Source organism: Chiloscyllium punctatum, chromosome 25, assembly GCF_047496795.1.
Source record: "Chiloscyllium punctatum isolate Juve2018m chromosome 25, sChiPun1.3, whole genome shotgun sequence".
Classification (NCBI taxonomy): Eukaryota; Metazoa; Chordata; class Chondrichthyes; order Orectolobiformes; family Hemiscylliidae; genus Chiloscyllium; species Chiloscyllium punctatum.
The window spans coordinates 19,103,452-19,116,380 of NC_092763.1; the positions used below are offsets into that span (position 1 = coordinate 19,103,452).

General features: G+C 36.6%; 1 protein-coding gene across 4 annotated transcripts in view; it reads right to left on the reverse strand.

Moving 5' to 3' along the window:
* The window catches only part of LOC140495728 (ribosomal protein S6 kinase alpha-6), a 122,246-nt gene that overhangs the window by 36,655 nt on the left and 72,662 nt on the right, over window positions 1-12,929 (reverse strand). For all 4 annotated transcript variants that reach the window (XM_072594759.1, XM_072594758.1, XM_072594761.1 and 1 more), the window contains 6 exons: window positions 9,655-9,734; window positions 8,989-9,095; window positions 8,595-8,632; window positions 3,853-3,995; window positions 2,669-2,739; window positions 770-858 (listed from right to left, as the gene is read on the reverse strand). In XM_072594759.1, coding sequence (XP_072450860.1) covers window positions 770-858; window positions 2,669-2,739; window positions 3,853-3,995; window positions 8,595-8,632; window positions 8,989-9,095; window positions 9,655-9,734 — 528 coding nt within the window. The remainder of the gene's footprint in view (window positions 1-769; window positions 859-2,668; window positions 2,740-3,852; window positions 3,996-8,594; window positions 8,633-8,988; window positions 9,096-9,654; window positions 9,735-12,929) is intronic.

Below are 12,929 nucleotides of genomic sequence, written 5' to 3' on the forward strand. Positions count from 1 at the left end.
CCAGCAAGGATGAGCTCCAAGCATGGCATACCAGAAGTGTATGTACATGATACAGACACTATTTTGGTAATGAAACGACACCCGTAGTGTCAAAGCTTCAGACCCAACGAAGACCAACCTTGCGATCCAAAGCTCCACATGGCTATAACACAAATCTACAAGGGACAGGGCATAAGCTGCAATAAAGCAAACATATACTTCAGATTTCAGTACCCTCCACAAGTTGCTGAACGTGTGAATTTATCAACTACCTATTCAAGTTGCTAATCTCAAAAATATCAGATTTTTCTTATGAATTTTAACAAAAGGGTGAATGAGGACACGAGAAATCAAATGAAGTTGCTTCAACTTAAAGTTGGCCTAATGAACTGTTATAGTCTTTTCCAGTGTTACCTCTCCTATATTTATTCACAGTTATGCTTTGGGCTGCCCTACAGATTAAGAATTCTGTTTGGTGCCGAAGCAAATTTACAATACATTTGTACTGGGGACACAGCAAACATCAAAAAAATGAATGACCTCCTTAACATTATAGAACAAGAAACTGTAAACATCATACTTAAAGAAATCAAAAGAAATGCAATCGAAAAAGCTATTTTCAGGTTACAGTTAGCCAACATTGTAAATATATATGCAAAAGTGAATTCTAATTTTACTTTATTCTCAATGCCAATACGCTTTTATTAGCTATCAAATATGCATTCATTCAAATTGGAAACAATAACTTCAATAAAGAGATGAATGATTATTTTAAAACATAAATCAGTACCTAGTCTGTTCCCAGGATTTCGTTTGAATAACATTCTGAGAAGACCTTGAGCTTCTGGACTAAGAAACTGAGGCATTCCTAATTTAGCCCTTGGAAAAAGCAAATCAATTCATTAAAATAAAATAAAGATTTGCAGATGTTGGAAATCTGAAACATAAACAGAAATTTCTGGAGAAACTCAAGCAGGTCTGACAGTTTGGCACAGAGAAAACAGTTAACATTTCAGGTCCAGTGACGTTCATTCAGAATAGTTCTGAAGAATAACAACTGCACCCCAAATGTTAACTCCTCTTTCTCTCCACAATTGCTGCCAGACTTGCGGAGTTTCTTCAGCAATTTTTCTTTTTGTTCCAAATCAATTCATTATTTTACTTAAATGATACAACACTGCATACTAATACATAGCACTCATTTTATGGTCTTCACTGAGCATACAGTATTTCAGTTGCGTTTTTTACATTCTTGATAATTCCCATTTCAAGAATGATAGACAGGATAGGCGCAGATGTCCTATAATATTCTCGTAAGTAATTTGATTCAGATGCAGAATATCAATGGCATGAACTTGCCACGGTGTGACACAGGAATTCTGATTTCCCTAAGTACTTTGATGGTAAATTCTGTCAGCATAGACCAAAGTTGCCATTCTGAAAATGGCTGAATGAACACAAGATTTTGTTCTTCAGGACTAAGGAATACCATTCCTTTGAAATATTTTAGGGATGTTTTACATTTTAAGATGCAAACTACATGGTTACAGACCCATTCCCCAAAGTGGAAAATCTTGAGAATAATTTCAGTTGACTATGAAATACATATTTAGAATGCACCAGAAATAAAACTGATCAGAACCATTTCTAAATAAGTTCGAAGTGATGATATTCTAATATTCAGTCTCTCATTCAACACCATCATGCACTAACAGTGTGGAATTGCACAGATCCAATCGGACACTTGTTACCAGCACAAAAAAAATGACAAAATTAAATCAGTTTACACTGTAAACAGCAAGCAGCAGTGATTGATTTTGACATTGCAATCTCATTTTGTGTTTTCAGATGAAATATGCAATTTGCTGCAATTTAAGTTTGTTTATGACATGAGCTGTAATCCTCAATTAAATATGCGCGTTGTAATCACTCTTGGAATCCATTATTCTCCATTTAAATTAGACACCTTCATCTACTCCTGACAGATTGAAGTGCTTATGTCAAGCAATTCTTGAGGACACATGGGATCACAGAGCACCAATTGTAAAGTCATAACGTAGAACTTTTCAGCTTTCAAAACTAATGTAATGTGTTTTGTTTTCGTATTAGCATTAATACCATATAAACTGCATAAAACACATCCAAAGAGTCAAACTAATCTAGTGAATTGAGGCCAAACTGTAACTTGAAGGCTTGCTCATTGAAAGTGCTGCATGGCCTTGCATTTTATCCTGCCATTTGTGTTAATTGCATTTAGATAGATTTCATTCTGACTGCAGAAAATAACAGGCCACTCCCAAACCTGCCACACTAAAAATAAACCCAAGACCTATATTTTTCATCGTTTTAACTGGAAGTCTTTATTTTAAAAACAAATAAGGAGTAAACAGCAGTAATCAGCAAAACAGAATATACAATTGCTAAAAATAGAAATGGAAATTGAAAACTATACACCCTATTTAAATCTTCCCTAATTGTGATGAATTGAAGGAAGTAACATATCTATAACACACTCATACTTGAACTAAAAATTTATAAAAGTTTATCCAAAGTCTAATATTTTCCTGTAACCTCAAGAAAGGTCACAACAGGAGCTTTGATCAAGTGATCACCAAGTTAACAAGTGTGAAACTCCCTGCAAGCTGGCACGTGATTATGAATTGAAGGGCAGTATATTGAACAAACTTACTTCAGTATCATGTTCATGGTTTCATTCCGGTCTTTGCCTTGAAATGGCAACGTACCAGTAAGCATTTCAAACTAAAATTGAATGAGAATTGAAGATATCAGTAAAGCAAATATTATTAAGTACATAGCTTCCTCTAAAATCAGTAAAAGTATGCTAGCTAGTGCACAGCAATTAAATAACAAATGTTAGCTGGGTATCAGCATCATAGACGACTTTTAAAAAAAATTAAGATTTATATTTAAAGACAAAACAACTTTGAAAAGATGGAAACCAGTAATATTTACTAATCATTGATTCAGTATAAAAACAAGATGCAGAGCTGGGTTCAATTCTAGACTCGGCAAGTGGCACATTCTCCCCATATCTGTGCGAGTTTCCTCCTGGTGCTCCAGTTTCCTCCCACAATCCAAAGATGAGCAGGTTAGGTAAATTGGCCATGCTAAATTGCCCACAATGTTCAGGGATGTGTAGGTTAGGTGCATTAGTCAGGGGTAAATGCAGAGTAATCGGGTAGGGGAATGGACCTGGGTGAGTTACTCTTCAGAGGGTCAGTACGGACTTGTTGGGCCAAAGGATCTGTTTCCACACTGTAGTGATTCTATGATTCTATCACTAATAAGTCAGTTCTGTCTTAACAAAAATAGAAAATAATTGCATTCCTTTAAGGTGTGGTGAGTGACTTGGCACTCCAAATTCAATGCTGCTATGAAACAATTTCTGCTTGGCCACAAAGCTAAAGCTGGAATATAAAGGGAGTTAGCACCTTGGGGCACTCAGGATTATGAATCTGTGAACTCTGGTTGCGAACTCTAAACTGTCAGGAATTCCACACTGGAACCCTGAGCATAGAGCAAATATGGTTCTCAGAAATTCAAGCCACCAACTGAAATTTCCATGAAAGAACAAACTTAAATCCCCACATGAACGAGAGTGATGTTGACAAACAACCTCTGAGTTACATGCTGACAGCAACTTCAACATCCTCATATGGCCAAGCTCTCCATAGTTAATAAGCCTAGAGCATTTAATTCCCTATGCAGTACAAGTCTACCCCACAAAATCTGGGTAAAAGTGCACAACGGAGCCAAACAGAAAATTCTACACTAGGATCCAGTCACTTACACGAAGCAAAATATGAAACAGAAAAACAAATCAAAGCTAGGCAAGCAAAATCTCACACATACCATAAGCACACCAAATGACCACCAATCTGCACTCTGTGTGTGGCCTCGCCTGTTTACTACTTCTGGTGCCATGTACTCCACAGTACCACAGAATGAGTATGCCTTCTTTTCTTGGTCAACTGACTCTTTACTTAGCCCAAAATCTATAAATAAGAGTCATGTCAAAAATGTGAACACTGTAAATAAGCAATCTTTTTAAAGCACAAATGATTAAACATACGTTACTAAAACAGCCATGCATATGTGCATATAATTTGACAAGCTTGTTGCAGGGACAGTTGGGAGGGGAAGGAATAATGGTCAGGAAGCATATTATATATTTTCTTGACCTGTATCAAAAGTAATGTACAGAAAAGTTAAACGTTTGGAAAAACACACAAGTTTCACCTTGTGAAATTTGCTAAAATGAATAAATATGAATACCTAATGGTCAGATCATTAGCTATACAGAGTTGATATTTGAATATATCCTACCAACAAAACAACATACTAGATTTGACTCTAGTTAGTGACTAGTGGATTATAATATTCAAGGCCTGATAGCTGGAATTGCCATTCAATTGTGAAAAGAAATTCTTTGATATTATTTCCCATGAGATTACCTGAACTAGACTGCTGAATTGTACAAAAAGGTTTACAAAGGCAAAATGGAGGAATTTAATGAATTACAGCAACCACCTTAATGATAAATTTAAAGAGCATTTTTATGGAAGAGACCTATAATGATAAGGGCAGCAGACGCATTGAACATCACCATCTGCCAGTCTCCAATCCAAGTTACACACAAACATATCTTGGAAGTATATCGCCAATCCTTCATCATTGCTGGATCATAATCCTGGATTTCCCATCCTGAACAGCATTGTTGCTGAATCTCTATACTGCATGGACTGCAGCAATTCAAAAAGGCAGTTCATCACCACCTATTCAGAAGCAATTTAGGATAGGCAATAGGTAATGGATGAGCCAGTAATGCTCACATCTCATGAACAAATTAAAAGGGAACAAACTATCACCAAATCATTCAGAAATACAGAAGAGGCCCTTTAGCCCATCGAGTCCTGATTGCGAAAAATATACTTCTACTTACATTAACCTTATTTCCCAGCACTAGGCTCATAGCCTTAAATATTATATCACTTCAAGTGCTCATCCAAGAACTTTTTAAACGTTGAGATTTCCCACCTCAATTGCCCTCCCAGGCAGTGTATTCCAGACCTCCACTACCCTCTATGTTGAAATGTTTTTCCTCAAATTTCCTCAAAACTTTGTGCCTTTCACATTAAAATTACATTCCCTCGTTATTAACCTTATTTATGCCCCTCAATCTTATAAACCTCTATCAGGTCCCTCCTCAATTTTCATTGCTCCAAAGATATCAACCTGAGTTTATCTAGCCTTTCTTTATTGCTGAAATGCTCCATCCCAGGCAACATCCTGGTGAATCTCCTTTGCACCCCTTCCAGCACAATCACTCTCTTCCTACAGTGTGGTGGCCAGAACTGCACATGGTACTCCAGCTGTAGCCTAACCAAACTTCTGTACAGATCCAACATAACCTCCCTACACTTCTAATGTATACCACGACAGGTGAAGGTAAGCATCGCGTTTGTCTTCTTAACTACCCTATTAACCTGTCCTGCTAACTACAGGGATCTGTGGACAAATACTCTAAGATCCCTCTGTTTGTTTAAGCTTCCTAGTGGCTTACCATTCACTGAGTGCTCTCTTAACTTCTTCCAAAGTGCATCACCTCACATTTATTAGAGATAGTTCCCATTTGCTACTGATCTGCCCATCTGACCAATCCATTTATACCCTCCAATAACCTCACACATCTCTCCTCACTGTCAACTACCCTGCCAAACTGTATATGATCGCAAACTTACTTATCATCCCCACATTCTCATCTATATCATTTTTGAATATCATAAATACTAAAGGGACCCAGCACTGATCCTTGTGAATTTTGGGTAATAGGTAGAAACTGGCAATGGGGGGGGGGGGTTCAAGGAGTATGAGGTTGGAGGCTGTGGATTAGAGATCCCCTAAGGTGATGAGATTGTGGTTGGTCTGGGAGATCAGGTCATGGTCAAGGGCTCCAGTCACACAAAATACTACCATCCTCTGCCTCCTGTCATTTATCCAAGTTACTCTGGATTCAATGAGATTTGACCTTGTTTATCAGTTTGCCATGTGGGGCCTTGTCAAAATGTCTTGCTGAAATCCATATGAATTACTTCAACAGCCTGAAATTTGAAGGTACCCTTCCAAGCTGTACATAGGTCGCACCCATGAAGTCAAATGCAAGAGGAATGTATACAGTAAATGGCAGGACTTTTTAAAGCATTGATAAACAGCAGGATCTTGAGGTGCAAGTCCATAACTCCCTGAAAGTGGCAACACAAGTGAATAAGGTGGCAAAGGTGGCGTATGGTGCGTTTGTCTTCATTGGTCATGGTATTGAGTATAAAAGTTGGCAAGTCATGCTGCAGTTGTATTAGATTTTAGTTAGGCCACATTAGGAGTACTGTGTGCCATTCCGGTCGCCACACAATAGGAAGGATGTGGATGCCTTGTAGAGGGGCAAAAGACATTTATCAGGATTTTGCCTGGATTGGAGTGTATTAGCTATACGGATAGATTGGACAAATTTGGAATGTTTTCATTTGAGCGTTGGCGACCTGATAGAAGTATATAAGATTATGAAAGGCATGACTAGGGAGGATAGTCAGAGTCTTTTTCCCAGGGTGGAAATGTCAAATACAAAAGGGCATAGGGTTTAAGTTGAGAGGGGAAACAGTTAAAGATGTGGAAAGAAAGTTTTCCTTTTACACAAAAGGCAGCGAGTGCTTGGAACATGCTGCCAAGGGGTAGAAGCAGATATGATAGCAGTGTTTAAGAGGCATTTAGGCATACCCATGAACCAGAAAGGAGTAGCTAGACTCAGGCAGATGGGATTAGTTTAGAATGCCATCGTGATATGTGGGCCGAAGGGCCTGCTCTTTATGCTGTACTGTTCTATGCTCCATGTACTTTCATCCAAGCACATGGTCACCTCCTCAAAAATTCCACTTGATGTGTTAGGCATAACCTCCCTTTGACAAAGCCATGCTGACTATTCCTGAACAAACCATGCCTCTCTAAATGGAGGCGATTTTTCTGCTTCACCATTTCTTTCAAAAGTTTCTCTACCACGGATTCTAATCCAGGATTAAGCTCCATTGTAAAGTAAACTGCTCACAACTTAGTATTAATAATTCAGTCCTGGACTGAATCTCGTGAGGATAATTTTAAGTTTTACACATAATAAACATTTGTGCACATCAGACATCCCAACTGACCAAAAAATAATAAATAAATAATCAGTTCTAATAGTTTTGGAAAAGAACTCGTGATTAAGAACCAAGTTTTCATGTTTATGGTGTTACTTCTCATTTCTGTCAATAAATAGGTTTATCAGAACCAACACAAATGTGTATTAGTTGAATCAGAATTTTATTCAGGTCAGGACACGAATACATCAAAAGTTTTGTTGGAACACTGTATTTCTTTAAATGGCTACACCATTACAATCTTTAGTTTTATTAAGTTGAGCTTTAATTAAGATTCAAATTAAAAGCTATAACTTGCACGTGTAGCCATTTAGGTGACAATGCCTAAATTAATCTGAGAAATCCTACTCCAAGAAGTGGGCAATCATTTGGATGTACAAAATTAAATACATTAAAGGCTGTTCACAAAAAAAATTCTGTATATGTACGGTACTAATTTCTTAAAACAACTTCAACTTTATTTTATAAAGTCATTTTGTACTGCAAATTTTAATACATTTTAGACTACATTTTACATCTAAATAACATTTTTGCCTTATTAATACTATCAATTTGACCCATGGCTGGATCCCAATTCAGCGTGAAACAAAGTGAACTACGAACCTAGCTTCAATTTACAGAAAAGCCACTTGCTACAGTGACTTTTTCTGGAGTAATTTGTTCAAAATAACAGTGGGGAAATAAATCATTGGAATTGTCTAACAAATGAAGGTTAATCCATAACCAATATGCTTCTGGGTATTTCGAAGACAATTGAAGGCTGAGTACGTGAGATGCACGGGACTTCAGCTCTTTACTTTAATGTTCTCAAAATATTCAAGAGAATCTTTAACAAAATACAAACACAGTGATTTCTATCATTTACTATTATGCTCGGACTCGAGGTTGACTTTAAGATTAATCACGTGAATTTGTTGCGAATACAATTTATTTTCTGTTGTTAGTGTGTATATATTGCATTTCTTTTAATCTCACTTTTAATGTAAGTGAAATAATCTAAAAGAAGATGCTGTTTTATTCATCATTTACTGAATGACAAGAAAGGGATCATTATATCACTAAGGAATGAAAACTAAGCAATAAGATAACTCTCGAGTATTGTTGCAGATCATTTGCTGGCAGCCGTCTGGACTCCATCCAACATTTGCCAATTAGGCTTTTGACTGAAAGGCAACAAATATTTCCACCATTTTGCACAAAAAAAATGCTTTGGTTAGAATTCAACTACCTGAGCAAAAGACAGTCTCAGAACAGCAAACCTTGCCATTATACTTGCAAGTTCAAGCAAATTCTAAGTCTGCTTTTCTTTAAAAGTCACAGAATTATTTAAAGATTGACAAAACAACCTTGTTCATACATAAAATAATTATCTACATAGTTAATGCACTGGGTGGTGAATGCACCTACCTGTTAACTTGATATGTCCTCCTTCATCAAGTAAAATGCTGAAATTAAAATTCACATTCTCCAATGTACATAAGTTTTAATGAATTCTTACAAAAATTATTCACAATTATAAAGAATATTTACAAAGAAAATAAGCATTTGTTTTTAAAGTATGCATAGTAATTTATATTAATTTTGTGCAAAACATTAACATCACAAATTTTCAGAAGGTATTTCAAACCATTATAAAAATTCTGTAAAATAAGGTTAATATAATATTCAACTAGTTCTAATTAGCAATGTAAACATGGCATTTAAAAAAAGATTAACTATTTAAGATTATAAATTTAAATATTCATAAAATGCATAATGGATAAATATGTAATATAAATCCAGAAGAAAATAAAGGATTTACTTTTCTGGCTTTAGATCTCTGTACACTATTCCCAAACTGTGTAGATGATCCAAAGCAAGGGCCAATTCTGCGAGGTAGAACTTGACATCTTCCTCAGTAAACATGACCTATATGAGGAACTGTATTGTTTTATCAATTCTATGACATCAGTACAATAACCTGCACAGACAGGAGGTATATTTACTAAAATAATCATAATGCTGTTTTTACAAATATTAATTTTGAAGAGATATCCAATTTTTCACTAAATACAGACCAAATCAAAAAAGCATTGACATGCAATTTACTGATGATGCTACAAATACAAACAAATCATCAGGCTAAACATACTCTCATAACTGAAGCATTAGAGACACAGCAGTATGAAGGTTAAAGCTAACTGAACAAAACTAGATTTGAAAATCCTACATTTTTGTTTGGGACAGTCTCAAATTACAACTGATGGTAAATTAACAAGGAAGAAAATTATTTTGACATCCTTCCTTCTATTAGGTTTGTTCCATTGTGGACACTTGCAATTTACACTCTCTCGGATGACAAATATATCGGGTTACGATGGAATACCGGAGGACTGTCAGCATGTTTTATTTTCTTTCATCATTTTCCTTAAAACTTGAATTTACTTTCACATCAACAGTTATGTGAAAATGATATCTGATATCTTACCTCTTTGGATAAGCGTGTAAATACATCCCCTCCCCTGAGGAAATCCAAAATTAGATAAAGTTTCCCTTCAGTCTGAAAGGCTGAAGCAAAAATTAGTGAAATGAGTGAAAAGCATAATTTTTGGAACCATACTATACCAGCAACAGGTTGATAACCAAGCTGAGATCTGTGTTGCTTGAATGCAAGGAGCACCAGATGTAATCTACAACCTGCAAAAGTTTCTAACAGCACAAAAAGATTGAAAAATGGGAGAATTGGGAGCCTCTGACATATGCAACATGCAAAAACTGGATTCACTAGCCGAGTGAAAGCTTTCTTTTTCAAGAAAAAAACAAGTACTGCATTAGATTTTGAGTGAGTAAACAAAAAAGTGCATTTTTATCCAAAATAAGCAAATTTTATAATCCAAAGATATATACAGCACAGAAAGACAGCAGCTCAAGAGTTGTTGCTAAGCTATCCATCCGTCAGCCATACGGTCTTCCTTCTATCTATACATTCTGGCTAACTCCCTTGCATTAACAGCTTCCAGTACCTCATTACCATGGTCAGTTTGTTCATTCACTCTTGTAGCCACTGTTTACCTTCAGAAAGCCTGCAAGACCCTTAGATCTGTTGAAAGATTGCTTGGATACAAGAACCAGAACTGGAGAAAGTGAAACCTGTCAGGTAGTTCAGCTGTACATCTGAACAGTGCAGGGTCCAATGTCTGGGAAAAACATACCTAGTGCAGGGGAGAGGTTACTGAACTAAATAGTGAGGGGAAGCAATTAAGTGGAAATGTGGCATATAAACACAAACAATAGAATAATGAAGCAGGGGAGCAATTTGGAAACTTAGCAGAATGTGGCTGGAAGTGACAAAAACATACAAAGAGTGCATCAGCAGAGAAAGGATTATGAATGCACTGAGCTGGAAGGTTTGTTTCCAGATACTTCATCATCATACAAGGTAACATCATCAGTGAGCCTCTGGAAGCGCTGGCGGTATGCCCCACTTTCTATTTATGTGTTTAGATTTCTTTGGATAGAGGATATCATTGATGACCTAATGAGCATTAGCAACATGGCTATAAATGACAAAGGGTGGGATCTGAATGTTGATTGGGGTACTTAACATGACTCAAGAAAAAGGTGGTGTGGTAGCTCAGTTACTTAAGGTGCCTGTAACTCAGTACTGAAAGATAGCCTTAACTTGAAATATCAAGGTGGCGAGTCAGTTTGGGTGGACTTCAGAAATAGTATGGCTGAGAGGTCAGCACTAAGACCGGAAGACATAAGAGCCTAAGTGGACCATTTAGTCCACCAAGCCTGCCATTCTGTTTACTGAGAAGATGGCTGATGTGATAATTCCCAACTCAACTTTCAAGCCTTTTTTCCATAATCCTCAATGCTCTCACTGATTAAAAATCGGTCTTTCTCAGCATTGAATATACTAAATAACCCAGCCTCAACAGCAGTAAACAATATCAGATTCACTACTGAGGGAATTTCTCTGCATTTCTCTTCTAACATGGTGACCTTATTTGCCAAATATATAACCAGTTGTCCCACACTCTGCCACAAAGGGAAACAACCTCGCCACATTAACCCTTTTAAGCCCCATAAGAATTTTCTTTGTTTCAATGGGTGTCTCATTAATCTAAACTCTAATGAATGCTGGCCCAACCTATTCAACATCACCTCATCAGAAAATACCTAGTGCCCAAAATCAACCTAGTGAATCTTCTGTGGGGTGCCTCTTATTCCAGTGTATCTTTCCTTGGATAAGGGGCCAAAACTATTCAGGTTCCAGCTGCCTGCTTAAAAATCGGCAAATCGAACAGCAATTAAGTAACCAATTACTCAGGAAAGGTTAGATGTCAAAATCTAGTCGAAATCCTAGATAACTACGAAACTAACCTCAACTTATCATACACCAGGTCAATCATATCGGAGTCCAATGAACCAAAGAATTGCAGTCACCGATTTTGCAAAATTGAAACCAGTGCACTGTATGTATATTTTTATTTTGTCTACAAAGAACGAGCATATGTGCTAATATATATATAGCTCCAGTACATGTAAGTGTGCCTCTCTGCCAAAGTGACTTACAATTCTAAATTGATTGTCAATGTAACTTTTAGTTCCATGCATCCTGCTCCTTGTGGGCAGGAAGAATACGCACACACATAATACCAGTTCAAACTTAACAAAACGAGTCTCTGGTTTATTCCTTGGGCAATTTGTTGACAACAATTTACCTGGTTTAAATTCAAACAAAGTTTGGCCATTAACAGTCAATCATCTGTCTGGTGCATTTTCTACAGCAATACCTCCATCATTCACAGTCCACTTGCCATCCAAGCAGCATACTCTCCTCATACAGTATAAAAAGATGTGCACCATTACTACTCTTCTAAACGCCCTGATAAGAAATCTTGCAGACTATTCTGAATAAACCCACCTTTTCAATCTCCACTACTAATTCTACCCTGAGTAATTGTTTCTATAAGTTTCCCTACCACTGAATTTAAACTAATTGGTCTGTAATCGCTTGATTATCCTTACAACCTTTCTGAAATGAGGTCCATAATGATTTCAATTCTGTCCAGTGTTTTGTCATCTTTCCAAAGACTAGGGAAGAGTGTAAGATGGTGGCTACTACCCCTGCAATTTCTACTTTCACTTCCTTCAAAATCCTAGGATGCATCTGAGTCAAGTTTTAAGGACCAACAATCTATCCAAGACTACTTTATAATTGTTTTGTTATCTTCCTTTTCTTACAAACTATTTTGACCCCAATACCTGCTGTGATTTACACTCAACTGTTTGTGGGTATCAAGCTTAAGGTACAAACAACTTGCTAGAAACAAAATTCTGTAGACAAAAGATAGTCTGAGCATGGAAGCAGCAACTATAAAAGATAAAGTAAAATATGGGGACAGCATTCCCACTGAGTGTAATCAAAGAGACTGTGCTAGTTTCAAGCAGTATTTCTTAATCAAGTTTCTTTCCATCTAATTTCCACCTTGCCAGATGTATAATCTGCCAAAATCATCACAATCAGGCTATATCTTTCACAATTTTTTGCTTTAGATGTTACTCTACAATATTCCTCAATATAAAATGGTAACTTTGATTAATACAACCGAATACTGGCTTAGCACAAAATTTGCATTTTTAAATCACAATGTGCTGTCACCTCCTTTAAGATAAATTCCTGAAAATTACTCAAAGAACACAATTTTCTACTTCTATCAGAGTACAGTTATCAGCTTTATTAAGTTCAAAATA